Below are 18,776 nucleotides of genomic sequence, written 5' to 3'. Positions count from 1 at the left end.
ATTTCTGCATAACTCGAGAACAAATCAAGCAAATAGAACAAAATTTGGCATGTGGGTGTTTTTGGCTACATGAATTTATTCTATGCTAAATTGGGACCCCTCCCCTCTTTAGAAGAGGAATTATGACTCCTCTCCTCTTTAAGAGGGGGGCCTTCCATACAAACGAAATACAAATTTCCTCATAACTCGAGAACTAATCAAGCAAACAGAACCAAATTTGGCGTGTGGAGGTTTTTGGCGGCAAAAATATTTTCTATGGTGAATTAGGACCCCTCTCCACTTTAAGAGGGGGGCTTCTACACAAATGAAATAAAAATTTCCTCATAATTCGAGAACTAATCAAGCAAATGGAACCAAATTTGACATATAAGTGGTTTTGGAGGCAAGATTTTTTTCTATGGTGAATTGAGACCCCTCTCCTCTTTAGAAAGCGAGTTATGGCCCATCTCCCCTTAAAGAGGGTGGGCTTCCATACAAATGAAATGCAAATTTCCTCTTATCTCGAGAACTAATCAAGCAAATGGAACCAAATTTGGCATGTGGGAGATTTTGGAGTCTTGAATTTATTTTATGATAGAGATCTCTCACCCCTGTGGTAGGGGGATATGGACTCTCATACAAGTAAAACAGAATTTTTTGCAAAACTCAAAAACTAATCGAACTCGAGAAATTCGAGACTCTTCAATAAAACATTAGTCAATGTCAAAGTCAAAAAGACCACAAAAGCTATCTATAGTAACACTAGATCATTCAGGACGAGACGACCGCAAGTGTTGCCGGCGACCCGCCGTAGGAAGCGCCATCCACTGGGGGGAGGTAACTCCCCGCAGAAATCACTACTGTCTAGGTTTGTTTGTTTTCCTAGGTCTACCTGGGTTTCCTGGAACGAGCGACAGCGAGTAAGGAGAGGATCGCGAAATGGTACTTTCCACAAAAAAGTTTTCCGTGAAATGGTATATTCCGTTTAAGGTTTTTCACAAAATGATATTCGGCGAAATTTTGTACAATCATGGCGAATATTACTATCCGCTTTCTGGTTATGCAATGAGGGGACAGGGGAGTTGTTTTCTACTTTACTGTGAGGAAAAACTGCAAATTTGTATATTAAACTACCCATTCCTGGTAACTAATAAGCATTAACATAAGCTGCAAATCAGCATATCTGGCATTTTATACTGCACGTTATTGTATATTAGCTTTTTGACTGCATAGGTATTGTAAATTGGCATCCATAATTGTATTTAAATTCGTCGTGTCGGTAATTAACTGTAAATTAGCATTTTCAGCACTATAAGAAGGTTATCAGTAAAGTTGCTGTATATTTTGCCAAAATAGCATTTAAGTAGCATTTAAGGCGACTTAAATGCTTATTGGCCTACATTTGTATAGCGTTGGTGATGCTTATTGGTTACCTGGGATGCTTTCGTAGTTACGTAACTGCCAAAATGAATCATCTAAGGTTGAACCCCTCAGAAACTTGCAAAACTCGAGATTGTAACAAAGATCATCCGAGATTCATGATTTATGTACAACACAGGTTAATTTGTGGCAATACGAAGTTTGTCGGGTCAGCTAGTATCGTATAAAAGTCACCCACCAGTCGCCTGAAGAACGTCGCCATTTGCAAAACGTAAACAAGGTGCTAGCGCTACATTCCGACGGAATTTGATCTTCTGTGTTTTTCTTCGATCGATTTCGCATTCAACTGTTAGTGTACACTGCGATTGCGGACCCAGTGATAAGATCCTATTGACCTAATGACTTGTTGAACCATTGTCGTAGGTAGGCACCTCGAAGTCAACTGAGAGGATTTTCAAAGACGTCTGAAAGCCGCTCTAGCCTTTTAAATGTAAGCTAAAAGCTCTAAAAACTGCCTGAAAGACATGTAAAACTTAACTAAAAATTATGTCAAGTCTGTCTGTAGGTCGCCGTAAAGTCGTTTGCATGTCGTAAGGCCGTCTCAAACTTTCTGAAGGTTGTACGTACGTTTTAAAAATTAATTTTTGGATTGTAAATTTTCATTCAAACAACTCGGGCAAAACAGATTTTTGCGAGACGAGGGTTTTCTACCCACAATTGTTCATAATTTCAGTCAAATTGGGTCATACCTACTTCGTTCAAATTTAAGGAAAGAAACACTGAGATTAGCCAAAAAAGAATCGATTTCTATATCACAACATGCGAATGCTTCATTTACTAAAGGTCAAGTTTATGTTTTAACCTTCCGTTACTCCCGCCAACAACACTCTTTATCTCGGAATATTTCTATATCTTGGCTAGATAGAAAGTTATTGTCTTCAGCAAAGTTAATCAGTAGGTCAAGACCTTTCTGTTGGGGCATAGAATTTCATAAGTTTGTCATCAGGCGGCGCTAAAATGTGTTGTACATTGTACACCTTACCATTGCGGCCGTTACAGGTTGTTGCATTCGAAAAGATCAGTTTATCGTTCCTAAATGAGATAACATTCTTTGACTAGATTTTTTTCTAGCAGTTACCATGTTTTCTTAGATGTTTTCACATAAAACATAGTATGATATCATTTCTGCTGTTGACAGCTTAGAAAGTAGGGCTGATGTGATGTTTTAATTCGCTTGGGCAAGAATGTTTAGGAAGTTATTCGCACAGTAGTGAGAAAATTTGAAACATCCGTTCATCAGCCTAACGTTTTTGATCTACTATAATATTTTCTCAACAAGTCCTCACAAAAAACAGATTCTGTAGATATAACACATGCAGAAAACTGACCCATATACTAGCGGCCTGAAGCCACGAAATTGTGAACTTTTTCACAGCTGCGGAATGATCATCAACTGCTGAATAACTACTGGATACAGAAACCAATTTCCCTTATGAAGAAACGAGAGAAAATTCCGGTAGGGACCAATTGCGGTACCCCTCGTACGGCGCTTGCACCATTTCTGCGATTTCGGTTTTTGCTAATCTATTTTTCTGAACATTTTAAAGCATTGATGTATTTAATAATTATGTCATTTTGTTCATAATAAGTTTGCTGAAGAATACGCATTGGTTTGACATTGATCTGTTACTTTAAAACAAAATGGCATTCAAAAATCTATAAGTGTTGTACAAAATACAGCAGCGCGAGTAACGGAAGGTTAAATATAGGTATATAAATACTTGAAATACACCTACCTGGAGTGTTCTTGCGTTCAATTTTACGTCATCTACCATTTAACAATTTTATTCCTGTGGAAAAAAAAACTTGTTTAACTTTGTGAGAAAATTGACATTTCAATCACAGCACAGCCTACTATTGATCGTCGATGGCGAAAATCATACTTTAATGTGTGGACGTGAACTGAAAAAATATTGTTCTACTGCCCTGCCCTGACGATCGACCACGTCCACTCGTTCCTGTGTGACTCTTAAAAATCCGACTAGAATACTAAAATCATCAATCGGGCCATTGCTGTGAAAACGTGCTACTTGTTTGCATGCTTCGCGCAAAATTCAATCACCTCCGTCCGGAGAGCTAACCTAATTCGAATCAAGTGGCGCTTTGGAGTGCAATTTTCTCCATTTTCAGCAAACCTGAACCTCATTGAATAAGAATTAATGGGACCGGTGCTGTCAAAATGAACGATTCACTGTCGGTTGGCTGGGCTTGGCACGTTTCGGTCGAAAGTGCTACAGCCTAAAAGATGCCGGTCGGTCGTCATTCATCACACGGTTTTGCGCATCCATTTAGTAGGACCGACTGAATATTTAAAAGAAAGAAAAACAACGCCGAAGCATTAAAAGCACCGAACCGCGACGACGACGACGACGATGACTGGGGAGCAGAGGAATTTCATTCCGCGCTCACTTAGATAATCAGCATAACATAGGCGTCTTCCGCGTCGATTTAGAGATCCACATCGTCACGGGCGCACGTGCGCCCGCTGCCAGGCCATTCCGCGTTGATAAAATCACCGCAGAAATTATGTTGCACATTTTGCGCGTGAGCGCTTTGTAGGTTAACCGGCGTGCGGTTTCTCCTGGCGTCGAACTTCGACTTCGACGATGATGACTTTATCCATTCCACAAACAAACGATGATAGTTTAAACTATGATAACAACTGAGCCGTACCGGCAATAATAGTCGACTTTGACACCGGCTCTTGAGATGCCCGGCTGATAAGAAGAATTGAATTGATTGAACGGAGGTCATCCCTATATAAAACCACTTTGGTTCCAGTAGGAAACCTTTACTGTTAGTGTGACTTTCCGCGCGGTCAGAAGAATCATGTCTCAATACGATCAAACGACGCGTACCTGGAGTGGCCCACGGCAACCACCGATCCTCAATCCGGCCGCCAGTCTCGGTCAAGTGATTGTGAACGTTCTCGAACGGACGCCGGAGAAAGTGTTTCAAATTTGCGCTGACACCGAACGGGTTATGACGTGCGGTGAGCTGCGAACGCAAATGATTCGGGTAGCTTTGAATCTGAACAAACGGTACGGCGTATCCCGACAGGACATGCTCTGTATGGTGGTGAATAACAGCGCCTGTGTGACGCCGGTTTTGTTGGGTTGTTTTCTGCTGGGAGCACCGGTTCATACGCTGGATGCTTCCTTTGAGCGGTCCGATTTGGTGCATCTGATGGGAATCACTCGGCCGAAGTTTGTGTTTTGCAATGATGACAATGTGCCAGCAGTGAGACAAGCACTTGCGGAGCTCAGCTGCGATGCGCAGGTCATTGTTTTGGATAAGCCGGAAACCGCGAAGCTGCTCTTCGATCCGGTGGAAGGTGAAGCGGGCTATCGTGCTCCCTATTTGGGTGATTCGGATAAAATCGTTGCGGTAATTGTTTGTTCGTCCGGAACTACCGGTCTGCCGAAGGCAGTTTGTTTAACGCATGCCCAACTGATCGCACCCTATCCGTGGCTCACAAACCTTGGAATCGATACAGTGCTTTGCTTCAGCTCCCTTTACTGGGTGTCGTCGTTTCAAATGCTGATGATGACGCTGTTCAATGGTCACAAACGGATTACGACGTCGAAGCCGTTCAGTCCGGAATATGCCTACGAACTGATCGTTAAGTTTGAGGTTACGAACTTTTTCACACCTCCACCGATGCTGGCCGATTTGGTGGCTTATTGTGAGGCTGGCCAGCTAACGTTACCATCGCTGCGAGTGCTCGGATGCGGTGGAAGCCCGTTGCCGGAATCCCTACGCCAAAGGGCCAATGCTTTGCTGCAGTCGAATGGAAAAGTTTTCGTAGGCTATGCGATGAGCGAAACCGGCGGTATAGTTTCGATCGATTTGTTCGGCAAACCGAACTCGGCCGGCATCCTGATGGCCAACATCACTGCAAGGGTAAAAGAAAAGTCTGTTTAAAGTTTCGTTTGATTTAGAAAAAAAAACTGGTTTCCTACCTTCGACAGATCGCCAACGAAGACTGGGATCTGCTGGGACCGGAGGAGGAGGGCGAAATTCAGGTACGCTACGCCCATCCGTTCTACGGATATTACAACAACGAACCGGAAACACAGGCTCTGCACACCTTCGACGGGTTTATCAAAACCGGAGACGTTGGCTATTTCGATAAGGCCGGCTTCCTGTACATCACCGACCGGAGGAAAGAATTGCTCCGCTATCGGGGCTACCAGATTGCCCCGGCTCAACTGGAGGCCGTGCTGGTCGAACTGCCCGGCGTAAAGCAGGCCGCCGTCGTAGGCATTCCCCATCCGGATCCACCGCATGTCGATCTGGCGACGGCTTTGGTGGTCACTACATCGACGCGTCCTGCCATGGACGCCGAACAACTGAAAGCGCAGTTCAACGAACAACTCCCGGACTACAAGCGCCTCCGCGGTGGTCTGTTCTTCGTCGACGGCCTACCGCGGACTACCAACGGAAAGCTCAACCGCCGGGAGGCGAAACAGATGGCACTTAGGCTTTCACAACTCTACAACGATTAAGTTCCGGTGCGGACGCGCGAACACGGTTCGGTTAATTTTGTTGTTTGTTTTTTATTTTTTTGTCATGTTTCATAGTTTTTTTGTTGTGGTTTTTCCTTCTTTGTAAATTGTATGGTTAGTGTTTCATACCGTGTAACAATTGATTTGCTCTACTGTTTGTCTATATTCTATGTCCTTTTATTGAGCCCTTGTAAAAATTCACATTTTGCGAACCACAAAAATGCTGCGGGTTCAAAGTAAAACGTTCAAAGGTAATCAATAAGAGAGTTTAGGGAAAGTTTATTCCAAAAAAAATATGTTTCTATTCACTATTCGGCTAGATAAAATTGATAAATAAAAGGGAAAAAATAGTAACTTGATTTAGTTGGTTGAATAAAAAAAGGAAAGGAAAATTCCCAAGTAGTTTGTCATCATCCTACCGTGCACTTAAGTCATCATCATCGGGAAGTATAAATAAATAAACCATGTCTAACGGTGTGCACTTCTATCTTATCATTCTAAATACGGGTAGGTAGGTAGATAGGTGTAGATAAAGGGAAAATATTTCTCGCATCTCTTCCCTGTTCAATTGATTGAATGGCTAGGAGATAAACTTTTGTTGGTGTTTCTTGCTTATTAGGATCTCCGTTTTTTTCCGTTTTGCTGTCAATAATGTTCATCATATTGCAAAGTACTGCATTGCTCTATAAGTCTATCCGTTATACGCTATCGATAATTTGAATTACTAACCTCAACGTTTCGACGACTTGGACTTTTCCAAATTCAAAGTTAATACCATATTTTACCGCTTCCGTTCAACCGGTCCGTCTAGGCTAGGCGAACAACACTTCACTCTGTCCTTTTTTAAGTTTTTTTTCTTCTTCCTTACATTAATGTATAAATTGATTACCTACACTAAAAGCTAGAGTTTAAGCATTTCCTTTGTACACTTTCTGACTAAGATCTGTTTTGCGTTGCCATTCATTCAACCACAACCCCCTCGTATCCCTATGGTAACAGATTGCCATCGTTCAACAGGCCAACAGAAAAAGGCTTGATAAAAATACAGTCGACGCAGAGTGGAAAAAACGAGTAGGCCTAGATAGAAGTGCGCTGGGTCACAACGTTTGACGTTTAGGAAATTTTGACAGATTGATCAGTCTGAAACTTCGAACACTCCCATTGAAAAAAGTCGCTAAAAGCATTCCACAACTAAGGCATTTCAATAGTGTTATGTAATAATCACATTATTCTAATTCTACGTTAGGCGAAAGTCTTCGAGTGTTCGAAGTTCGAGCGGTTAACAACCGTATTAGGCCTGTTAAAAAAATACAAGGGTTAAGGTCAGATCTCTATCTATCTCAGGAGAAATAGAAATATTATGTCATTAAAAATCGTCGTTTAGTGACTAAAAGCTGTAGGATATGTTAGGACATTAGAAAACTTTATATCAACGAACTCAATAAAAGAAGCTCGATCATAACTTAAACTTACTATAACAATGCGAAGTAGATCAAAAGTTAAAATCGATATCTTTTTCTCCGCCAACAGTCGGCGAAGCAAGTCGCATACCGTGAAGCCTCTCAACAGCTTATTTAAGTAACATTTTAAACCCACACTTAAAAATGGCGATCCTGCCACGGGGAACCACTGCTTCCCGTAAGAGGGAAAGTAAGGGTTTAAAATTAAAACCTAAGATGTGAGAAAGTAATCAGGTTTTGAACACCTATAACTAATTTCTGATTAACAATATTTTTGTGTCAATCGATTATTGCAAAAAAAGCTGGAAAAAGAACTTTGTTTTATTTCCACTATGTTGATTTTTAGAGAGCAATCAGATGCCTAATGGGCTACGTTACAGAAGAAGAAGCTTGCAGGGAAGGAGCCAGCAGGCGGGGAACAAGGAACGTGAGTATGAGAGTATGTTCGGTCATAGCGCCGGAACGCCTGGCCGGGTTTTCATTATACTTGACACACATGTTTTTTGACATAAAAAAATCAGCGCATGTGGGTTGACAAAAGAGGCAAGCGGTCTCTTACAACGGAGGAGGAAGATTCAAATGAGTAAAACCGTGCGTTTCTCTTGCATTTGGAACGATAGTAGTTGTACAAATTGCTGGATTTCTAATAGAGGGAATAGGTTGGCCATTGATAAGGGGAAGGTTCAAAAACGTAAAAAGACTTTGTCTCGCTTTATAAGAGTTTCCGAACAGCAGAGCGATTTACAACAGGAGGGGGTGCTGACCAAGAGTAGACACATTCAAATGAAGAAAAAGGGTTTTGTTTCTTACAATATAAGAATTTTCATTACAATAGCAGATGTACAAGAGACAAAGGAGCCCGAGTAAGCAAGGGGTAATCAGCATCATATAAAGGTGATATTACGGAAGAGTAGAACAGTGTTTTCAAACGTTTCAATGAACGGAAAGCTATCGTTCGAATGAATCACAATAAATATCCAAATGCCACTGACGAGCGACAGCTACGTTTCAAGGTATTGAAAACCATAGTGGTAACAAACCCGAGACTTTTGGATGACGACTTTGCCATCTCTGAATCAGAGAACATAGTGGTCACAAGTCGCGCTCGGAAGTTGTACAGCAAGGTTCTGACGTAGGAAGTACTGGCAAAAAATGTATGCGAAGATAGATTATGGGTAGCTTTGTGATCAAGTCCCTTAGGGCAACGGCCCGAACATTAATTTCACTGATAAATTTGCTAGGTAACTCCTTATCTGGCATCGGCCAGAAATCCAAGATTTTCGTTACAAATGTCAGGCTATGAACTCGGATGTCCAGAAGGAAGAGTGCCTGAAAAAACGCATTCTGCTATATATTATAGCATACAAGGACCCTGTGAAGTTTTGGTCAGATTTTCGATGCTTCACAGTTTGACCAGATTCGAGAAAAAGTTCGTACCATTATCAAAATTTGTAATCTGTAATTTATTATGTTTGTAATAGCTTATCAAGCACTTGTTCTACGGCTTTTAGTTACGCAAAGGTTCGATAAGTTACTCGTAAACAAAACTTTCTGTTGGGATATCAGACATAACCGAGTAAGAACTGATTTTGGTTGTTTGAAATTCTTCTAAATTCATCTGACAATCATCGGTAGGACGCCTGAAAGCCAATCCTTTCGAAAGTTTTCTAAAAGCCATATCGGAGTCGAAAAAGTCTAAAAATCACTCAGAAGTCATCCGAATCTATGATCATCTGAAAATTGTTCGAAAATCGTCTGAAAATTAAATTAAAATCGACTGACGGTCGTTTGAAGTTATAAAAGGGTCCTCTGAAGGTTATCTAAAAGTCGTCTGAACGTGAAACCTGTTTAAAACCCCTTTGAATGTCGTCTAAAATCGATCAAAAGCCATCTAAATATCGTCTGAAAATCGCCCAGAAGCAGCCTGTTGAAAGTCATCTGAAAGCCATCTACAAGTCGCCTAAAAATCGTGTGAAATTCCATGTGTCACTTGGGCCGTTTGAAATAAAAATAAATAAAATAAATAAAAGTTGTCTGAAATGCTTCCAAAAACATCCGTCAATCGTCTACGGTTACCTGAAAGTTCCGCTGAAAATCATCTGAATCTTCTCACCGTTTCAGTGTGGCCCAGTAGTCGTCAGAAAACCGTTTTGAAGATGTTTCAAAGTCGTCATGGTGCTATTTGTAAGTGTTTTTCAGGTCATCTGAAAGTTCTATAATTGTTTGAAAGCCCTGTTAAAGGTGTGAAGTTCGCCTAAAAGTTGTTTAAAATTTGTTTGTAAAACGCCTGAAAATCATCTGAAAGCCATCGGTAATTGAGATCGGTAAAATATGAGAATAATCTGAAAGACAACTGAAGGCCATCTGAAAGTAGTTTAAATCTCTTGAAAGTTATTTGAAAACCCTCAGAAATACGTCTGGAAAGCATTCTGATATTACCTAAATCTCGTCTGAAGAGCCTCTGAAAGTCATGTGAATATCATCGAAAAGTTGTCCTGAAGTCATCTTGAAGTTCGGAAAGCTAAAAGTTGTTTGAAATCTGTTTGAAATTTTTTTAACAGTCATACGAAGGCCGTCTGAAAGTTGTCTGACAATCATTTTAATGTGTTCTAAGAGTCATTTGAAAAATCATCTGATCATCGTCTGTTGGTCACCGTAATGCCGTCTGAAACTCATCTAAAAGTCGTCGGAAAGCCATCGTAAACTCAACTGAACGTCGCCTGAAAGCCGCTCGGAAAGTTAACTGAAAATCGCCTGATATCTCTCTGAAAGTCATCTAGAAAATGAAACATAAAAAATATATCACTCTTTTTCGTTAGGTAATGTCAGTGTTACTGGCAACCGAAGCGAGAATATTCATGCACGCGTAAAATTTTTCTATTTAGGGGAACTAGGGCCAAGACGACCACCCGGTGCAAAAGTGCCACTCTTCAGTTTTCTATGAAAACGACGAAGAATATGGTCGGTTTTTTGGTTTCTAAAGTGTCTTACAATATACTATAAGACAATTCATCGATATAAAATATAAACGCAGACTTAGAAATGATTTTGAAATTTTACTTTTTGGAAATTGCACAAAATAATTAATGACTATGTCGAAAACAAGCTGAACTGAAATTAATTAGACTATACTTTCATCTCAGTTTCAGGCCTTTTCAGGTTGAACTCAATTGGTTCTTTTTACCCCTAATTACTTGAAAACAGTTAAGGTGTCCTTAATGCCCCTTAATTTTCTAACAAATTAGAAAAAAAATAACAAAAAAAAATGCCCGAGCAGACCCAGCCGTGATTTTTGGCACACTTATACTATATTCCTTTGCGGTTTGAGCGATGCTAACTTTAGCTGCCAGTAGGTGCCTATTTACGGAAAAAAATACTTGTAAAAACGGTAAAATTCATGTTTTAAATCAATTTTTAAAGCAAATAAACCAACATACGATATTTACACCTTCTAGAAAGCTGCGTATTTTGATAGCGTCAAAAAGTTTGTAGATCATGTCAAAGCTGTTAGATGATGTTTCGCGTACAAAAAGTTTAATAAACTGATTTTAAGGGGGTCACGACAGAAAGTCAATTATATCTCGCAAACCATATGATGCAGATACTTAGAATCTTCGGCAAAGTTTCATGAAATTCAAAGTTCTACAACTTTGCCGAACACATGAACATGCTATCTAGTTCCTAGAAAAAGCTAATTTTTTCAAATTTGTCATCCCCTCAATATCTAATTGTATGAAAATGTCAACAGATGCAGAACACTTTTTTAGGAAACTTCTCCGAAGACACCTAAGCTCAAAAACGTCAGGAAAAGCGAGAAAAGACTTTAAACCGCCTTTTTTTCAGAATGGTCCCACTGTGAAGCGGTCCGAAATTCGTTTAAATGTTGCCTAAGAGCCGTTTAAAAGTCGCCTGAAAGCCATCTGAAGGTCGTTTGAAGTTTGGTGAGCAAATCATCTGAAAGCAATTTGAAGCATCATCTACTAACAACAATCTCTGCAATCTTGAAATGAAAATCGGTTCTAAATATTTCCGAACGTTGTTCAGTAGTTTTTTGAAAGTTATCCTAAAATCGTTTAAATATCATCTAAAAGTTGTCCAAAGTCTTCTGAAAGTTCAGTTATCCGAAATTCACCTAAACGTCATCCAAATTAGTTGAAGGTACTCTAAAATCACCTGAAAACCATTGAAAAAAAAACTCGTCTGAAAGACATCAAAAAGCCATCTAAAGATGATCTGAAAATTACTTGAAAACCGCCTAAAAGTCATTTGAAAGTTGTCTGGCTGATATCTGAACATATTCTTAAGGTCGCCCGGCACCCGTTTGAAAATATTCTGAAGGCCGTCTGAAAACCAGCTGACTTTCGTCTAAAAGTCCTCTGAAAGTTGTCCGAAATTCTTCTAAAAGACATCTAAAAATTGTCTAAAGTCATCCAAAAGCCCTATGACAGCCGTTCGAAAACCGCTCGAAAGTCATCTAAAGGTCTTTTTAAAAACTGCCTGAAAGTCTGTCTGACTATCGTCCGGAAGTCATCCCGAAGATACCTAAAATCCGCTTGGAAGACAATACCCCTCACTCGGTTTGTTTACCTTTTTGCAGATTGGCCCTTTTGAAAAGTTGCTACCGAATTATAAGTCGTCTGAAAATTTCCCTGAAAGTCGTTTAAATTGTTCGTTTGAAAATCGCTCGAGAAACCGCCTGCAAGCCGGTTGAAAGACGTCTAAAAGCCATCTGAGAACCATCTGACAGTCTTTTAAAAATGTTCGAAAACTCGTCTGAAGGTAACTTGCAAATCGTCCGAAAGCCGCTTGAATATCATCTGAAAATCGTTCGAAAGGCGTAAGGTTAAAGGCATTTGAATTTGGCCTTTTTAAAGTCATAGCCTGAAATTTGACTGAAAATCATCTGAGTCATTTGAAATTCGTCTGAAAGACATCTGAGCAATTATCTGGATGTTGCTTGAAAGTCGGCTAAAAACCAGCTAAATGCCATCTAAATAACGTCGAAGTTATCTAGAAGCTGCCTGAAATTCGTCTGAAAGAAGTTTAAGACCCGTCTAAGAATCATCTAAAGCTCATATGAACTTTACCTAAAAGTCGGTTGAGAGTCGTCTGAAAGCCATCTAAAAAGTCACCTGAAAGTGGATTGCGTGTCAGCTGAAGGCCGTTTGAAAGCCTGCTGAAAGTCGTCTGAAAACCATTTGGAAGGCGTTTGAAAGTAGTCTGTTATCGGAAAACTTATCTGAAAGACATCTACGTCATCTAAACACTTTCTAAATTATCTGGAAGTCGTTTGAAGATATTCTAGAATGCGTCTGATACGTATCTTGCTTTCATTTGAAAGTCATCTGAAAATTGTCCAAAATTCTTCTGAAAGACATCTGATAGTTGTATAAGGTCACCTGAATGCCTTTTAAAAACTGCCTGAAAGTTATGTGACGCATCCGATTATCGTCTAAAAGTCATCCCGAAGAAGCTTGACAGCCATCTAAGAACCATCTGAAAGTCTTCTAAAAAACTGCTTTTGAAATCAGCAGAATCGATGATAGCTAATTTCACCTTAAAGTCGCCAGAAAATCAGCTCTAAATATCTTTAAACGTTGTTCAAAAGTCAGCTAAATCATGAGAAAGTTATCTGAACTACTCCATAGGTTTGAGGTCATCTGAGAGCCCTCTGAAGGCGTTTAAAACCCATTCGAAAGCCTCCTGAAAATCACCTGAAAGACACTTCACTTGAGAGTCACCTGACTATCATCTAAAAGTGGCCCAGAACCAAGCCCAGTCACCTGAAAATCAATTAAAAATCACCTCAGAGCCATCTAAAAAATTTTCAACTGAAGATTATTTCATTCCGTTTGACAAACCATCGCAAAATGATACGAATTTTATCTAAAAGTCGCTTAAAAGTCGCCTGAAATCAATCATAAAAGTCGCCCTGAGCATCGTCTGTCTGAAGGTCGTGTCAAAGTCTTCTAAAAGTGATTCAGTACAAATCCTTTGAAAGCCATTTGGAAGAGTTTAAAACATAGATGTCAGATATTGAAAGACATCTAAGCATGTTCTGAAGGTCGCCTGAAAGTTGTTTAAAACATTCTGAAGACCATCTGAAACGCATCTGATTATCGTTTAAATAAAAGTCATCCGAAAATTGTTTGAAAGCCATTCGAAAGTTCTAGAACGCCTTTGCCTCTGAAAGTGATATAACTACCGTCCAAAAGTTTTACAGAAGTTGCCCGAAATCCGTCTGAAAGACGATTGAAAACCGTCTGAGTCACTTAGATATTGTCTACAAGGCGCCTGAAAGTTAGCTGATGGTCTTAACCTCTCAAAGATTGCCCAAAATTACCTGAAAACTATCAATAACTCGCCTGAAAGCCATCACAGGCATCTGAAAAGTTCACTGAAAGTTGTCTGAAATTCTTCTAAAACACGTCTGACAGTTGGCTAAGGTCACCTCAAAGCCCTATGAAAGCCGTTTGAAAGCCAATGGAAAGTCGTCTAAAGGCCACTTTACAAACTGCCTGAAATTTATCTGACTATCGTTTGAAAGTTGTTCAGGAGAAGAATGAAATCCGTTTGGAAGACAATTATAAGTCGTCTGAAAATCATCTTAAAGTCGTTTAAAAAAGCAAAGCCATGGGTAAAAACGTCCTTAAGAACTTGACCCTTCTTTATCGACTGGTTTGTTAGAGCAGCATCGTACTCCGAAGCTGACTGGGCGTGCAAAAGTCATTTAAATATCTCCTGAAAATCGCTTCGGAAGTCGCCATCTAAGAACCAACGTAAAATTTTCTAAAAATTATTCAAATCGTCTGAAAACCACCTGAAAGCCACCTAACATCTACTCGAAAAGTCGTAAGAAAGGTCATATGTAAGCATTTTAAAACATTTAAAAACCGTTCGAAAGCTGATTGAATGTCATCTGAAAATCTTTTGAAAATGAAAACCATTTGGAAGCTATTTGAAAATTGTCTAAAAGACGTCCGAAAGACTTAGTCTTTTCAAAGTAATCTAAAAGTTGCCTAAAACTTGTCTGAAAATCATCTGAATCTTTTAAAAGTCGTCCGTAAAACATCTGAGTAGTCATCCGATTGTGTAAGAGCCACACACACCAGAACAGAATGCCATCTAAATATTGTCTAAGCCATATAGAAGTCACCTGAATCCCGTCTGGATGGCGTTTGAAAATCGTCTGAGAGCCATATGGAAATCATCTAAAAATCATAAGACCTTCATCTAAAAGTCGTTTAAGAGTCGCCTGAAGGTCGTCTGATAGGTCACCTGAAAGTGGATTGTGTGTCGTATGAAGGCCGTCGTATCTAAGTCGTCTAAGAGCCGCTTAAAAGTCGTTTGCCATTGGAAAAGTTGCTTGAAAAATATCTGCGTCATCTGAAGATGAAGCCATTTTAAAGTTGTATAAGGTGACCGGATATTCTGTTAAAAATGCCTGAAAATCATCTGACGCATCTGCTTATTGCGTAGAAAACTTCTGGAATATGTCTGCCCAAGCAACAATGTGAGTTTTATTGTAGTCTTATGGCGGTTTTTATGACCAATTTTGATCTTAAATGCCATCATAAGAGTGTAATAAAACCCAAATTGTTACTTGGGTGCAATCCGTCTGGGAAACGATCAAAAGTCATCTAGAAATCGCCTGAAAGTAATTTAAATATGGTCTAAAAGTCGCACCGAAAGTCGCCTGAACGCTGTTTGGAAGTCTTTTCTAAGTCTTTAAAAATTCATTTAAAAGTTATCTAACAGTCGACTAATATTAGTCGATTAAAAGTTGTCTAAAAGCCATCTGAAAATTATCAGTAGAAAGTACCTGAAAGCAGGCTTGCCACGCTGATTTCGCTTAAAAGTTGCCTGAAGGCCATCTAAATTACCTGAAAGCCGTCCAAAAGTCGTCTGAATGTTACCTGGAAGTCATCTGAAAATCATTTGAAGTTGAAAGCCATTTGGAAGTCATTTGAAAATAACTAAAAGACGTCTTCTCTGAGAAGCCATCGGAACATTTTCTGAAGGACGCCTGAAAGTCGTCTACAAACCACCTACAATGTCATCTAAATATCAACTAAATCATCCAGAAACCCCCCGAGATCCGCCTGGAAGACACCGAAAAACCGTCTGAGGACTGTCGGGAAATCACATGAATTTCATCTAAAAGTCGGTTAAACGTCTCCTGAAACCAATAAGAAACGTCGCCTAAAAGTCATCTGTGTGTCATTTGAAGGGCGTCTGAAAGTCTCTCGAAAGTCGTCTAAATATCCTCCAGAAGTCGTCTGAAAGCCATTTGGAAGACGTTTAAAAATGGTCTGTCACCTAAAAAGTTATCTGAAAGACACCTGAGAAGTCATCTGAATATATTTATTCTGAAAGTCATTTGAAAATACTCTGAAGGCCGTCTGAGACGCACTTGGTTTTCATCTAAAATCGGCTGTAGGTAGTCTGAAATTCTTCTAAAAGACATCTGAAAGTGGTTTAAGGCCAGTTGAAAGCCATTCGAAAATATCGTCTCATCGTCTAGTAGCCTAGATGTCACATGAAAAAATTATGAAACACCTCTGAAAATTGTCTACAAATCATCTGAAAATTGTGAAAGCCATTTGGAAGCCGCTTAAAAATCGTCCAAAGCAGCCGGAAAGTCGCCCAGTAGTTACCCGAAATTCCTTTGGTAGACGAAGTTCGAATGTCTTTTAAAAGTCATTTGAATCTCTGGTCTGCAAATTGGATTTGGATATCGTCAAAACGTTGTTCAAAAGTCGCCTGAAAGTATGTTCGAAAGACGTCTGAAAACCATTTGAGATTAATCTGAAAGTCTTTTAAAAATCATTCAAAATTTGTCTAAAAGTTATCTAAAAGTCAACTGGAAATCATCTAAAGGTTGTCGGAAAGTCGTTTAAAAGTCGTCTGAAGATATCATGAAAGCTTGAAAACTTTATGTAAAATTGATTGTTTGCCAGTTCTATAGCCTAAAGAACTCTAAAACTTGTGACAAGTGTAGATTACAATTTTCAGGTAATTTCTCGGGTACGGGCAGTGTTGTTATGCTATTAGTTTTGCTAAAGGGATGGAAGGAATCCTTTGCCTCTTTCCCGTACCAAAAAAATGGAAATATACACATAATCAATAACACGTTGAGAACAAAATTTAGAAAATACTAACCAGTGAGTAAAAACATCAGCAGTTTTTTAATTTTTCACGGCGGCTTGAAGACAATAAACTTCGTTGCAACCAGAAAGCTTTGTTAAATTCAGTATCAGGGTGGAAACACCTAAACTTTGACATTATAATTTACAAAAACTTCCATGAAAAGTGTACCAAAATTAGAACAATCCATCATAAGCAGAATTTTTGCGACCCAGTCACACTTCTTCCTGCCTCGTTCAGTACTCTAAAAGCCTTCAGCAATCTGCCGTCAATTATTCAACACTTACACTCAAATTAACAAAAAAAACACGGGTTGCGTAGCATTCTTCTCATTCTATCTATACATAAGGAAACACGTTCGCCGCAGTAAACAAAAACAAAAGTACACATAATCACTAAGATTCTCGTCAGACTTTTCAAAAATCCTTTTAGCTTCTAGCTAGCATTTTGTTTCTGCCAAACTCCCCCGTTTCCCGCTCTCCCATAATCACTCGTCGAGGTGGCGCTACTTATAAACTAACGCCTACATGAATGAATTCCTTCCACAGCCTAACCGTGTTGTTCGTGTTGTTTTGCTGTAGTACATACTTGCTTGGTCTTCCGCAATTTTTAACAATATAAATAACAATATCTCCTACAATAAAATAGTTTAAACAACACATGCACACATGTTTTCTTCTGAGTCGCTTCGGAAGTACTGTTTTTGTTTTCTCACTCACAGCTTTTTTCTTTCGCCTTCACGCCTAATACGCTAGAACATTTAAATGTCGAGGAATCAACCCAAAACGGAAGTGATCCCATCCAACCAAAAAAAAAAACACAAGGAAAACTCTAAAACTGAGAAAGCGTGTTCAACAAATTAAAACAAAAAAAACCTAGCTCAAAAAACTTCCGAAAGCAACGTTCCGATCAAATATTGGTTAAAATATCGGTGGTGGCTCATTAATTCGTCGTGTTTTTTCTTCTTCTTCTTCTTCTTCTGCCTGTTCGTGTGTATTGTATGTATAAGTGGAAGGAATGGTGACTTACCCTGCTGAGCGTTTGCCGTTGGAATCATCACAGCATGTGTCGTCGTCCCTGGTGAACCGGGTTCTGCTTCGCCGGATTATGCCCCGAATACTGCCAATGGCGTCGCTCCACCTGCGTCAGATACTGTTGCTCCGCTGGAGTTGCTGCTGCTGCTCGTTGTTGCCACCCGCACCCGGTGCGTCACCCGGCGCATCCAGCTCTGCCGCCGAAAGCCGCCGCCGCTGGTCATTGATTTTTCTTCGATTTGCTGCCGAACTTTTTCCCGAACGGGAAGGGCAGCTTCCGTCGTCCTCGTCCTCGCTTGATGTCCTCGTCGACGGTGGATGAATCGGTCGAGCAGTTGTCCAGCTCGGCGGCATGTCCAGCTGCTCCAGCTGGTGCAGTGCCGCCGGAAGTGACGTAACTGTCACCCTGTTGCTGCTGCTGCAGCAGGGATTGCTGATGTAGTCCTGGTCGGCTGCCAGGATGGCCAGATTGCTGCTGCTGCTGTTGCTGGGCAAGGTAGTAATCAGTGAGCTGCTGGAGCTGTAGCGTGGATGCTGCGGAAACGGTACCGACGGTTGATCCCGTCGGCGACGACGTAGCGCTCGAAGATGTCGGTGGAAGAGATAGCGATGGGGATCCCAGGGGCACCAGGTCGGTGTCGGCCGAGCGAGCGGCCAGCGAGAAGAGGCTGGAAGGAAATTGGCAAAACAATAGATTAGGATTAGAGTTAGCCTTGAAAGGAGCGGATGAAACACGCTAACGAAAGGTCTGTTAGATGGAGTGCCGCAGCCATCTTCAGGATTCGCTGTTAAAAGCATAAACATGAAAAGAAATCAAATGCGTTTGTTTGCTTCGCTTGTATTCTAAAATTAGGCAGCTATTAAAGTATAGTTCCGGATAATTCCGGATCCGAAATTTTTGTTACTGAATGCCTCCGAGTAAACCGGATTTGTCATGGCAAAAGAATCGACATTCCATTGTTCAATAAGAAAACAGGTAGTGGCCCTAGCTTGCTTCTTTACGGCACATAGTCAGACCCAAGCCTCCTTATTCACGGCACATCAATGCTAAACAGCAAAAAAACGGAAGTCTTCCCTGAGAGTCAATAGTTCAGTAGTCAATGTGAGGAATGGAATATCGTGAGAAACGATTTACACGCTCAGTATACGGTGTGTAAGAGCCAGCAACGATCAAAAGCGAAACAATTTCAATAGCTTTGTCAGTTAAT

The 18,776-nt window shown here is 40.3% G+C and overlaps 2 protein-coding genes across 2 annotated transcripts in view; one reads left to right on the top strand and one right to left on the bottom strand.

The window, feature by feature from the left end:
- The first annotated feature begins 4,248 nt into the window (after positions 1–4,248).
- LOC128732426 (probable 4-coumarate--CoA ligase 1) lies at positions 4,249–5,927 on the top strand. The gene is made up of 2 exons (XM_053825675.1): positions 4,249–5,322; positions 5,391–5,927. Exons 1-2 carry the CDS (start codon positions 4,249–4,251, stop codon positions 5,925–5,927), a joined length of 1,611 nt encoding a protein of 536 aa, XP_053681650.1.
- Positions 5,928–5,972: 45 nt separating this feature from the next.
- LOC128732689 (stromal interaction molecule homolog) overlaps positions 5,973–18,776 on the bottom strand; it is a 77,823-nt gene continuing 65,019 nt past the window's right edge. The window contains exon 9 of the mRNA XM_053825990.1: positions 5,973–18,236. Coding sequence (XP_053681965.1) covers positions 17,789–18,236 — 448 coding nt within the window. The 3' untranslated portion in view covers positions 5,973–17,788. The remainder of the gene's footprint in view (positions 18,237–18,776) is intronic.

Source organism: Sabethes cyaneus, chromosome 1, assembly GCF_943734655.1.
Source record: "Sabethes cyaneus chromosome 1, idSabCyanKW18_F2, whole genome shotgun sequence".
NCBI lineage: Eukaryota > Metazoa > Arthropoda > Insecta > Diptera > Culicidae > Sabethes > Sabethes cyaneus.
The sequence above is the reverse complement of the archived record's forward strand: the minus strand, read 5'-3'. Positions and strand labels throughout refer to the sequence as shown.

Coding starts and splice junctions, on each gene's coding strand:
- LOC128732426 (XM_053825675.1), top strand. CDS start 4,249: ATGTCTCAATACGATCAAACGACGCGTACCTGGAGTGGCCCACGGCAA. Junction 5,323..5,390: donor TGGCCAACATCACTGCAAGG/GTAAAAGAAAAG, acceptor TACCTTCGACAG/ATCGCCAACGAAGACTGGGA.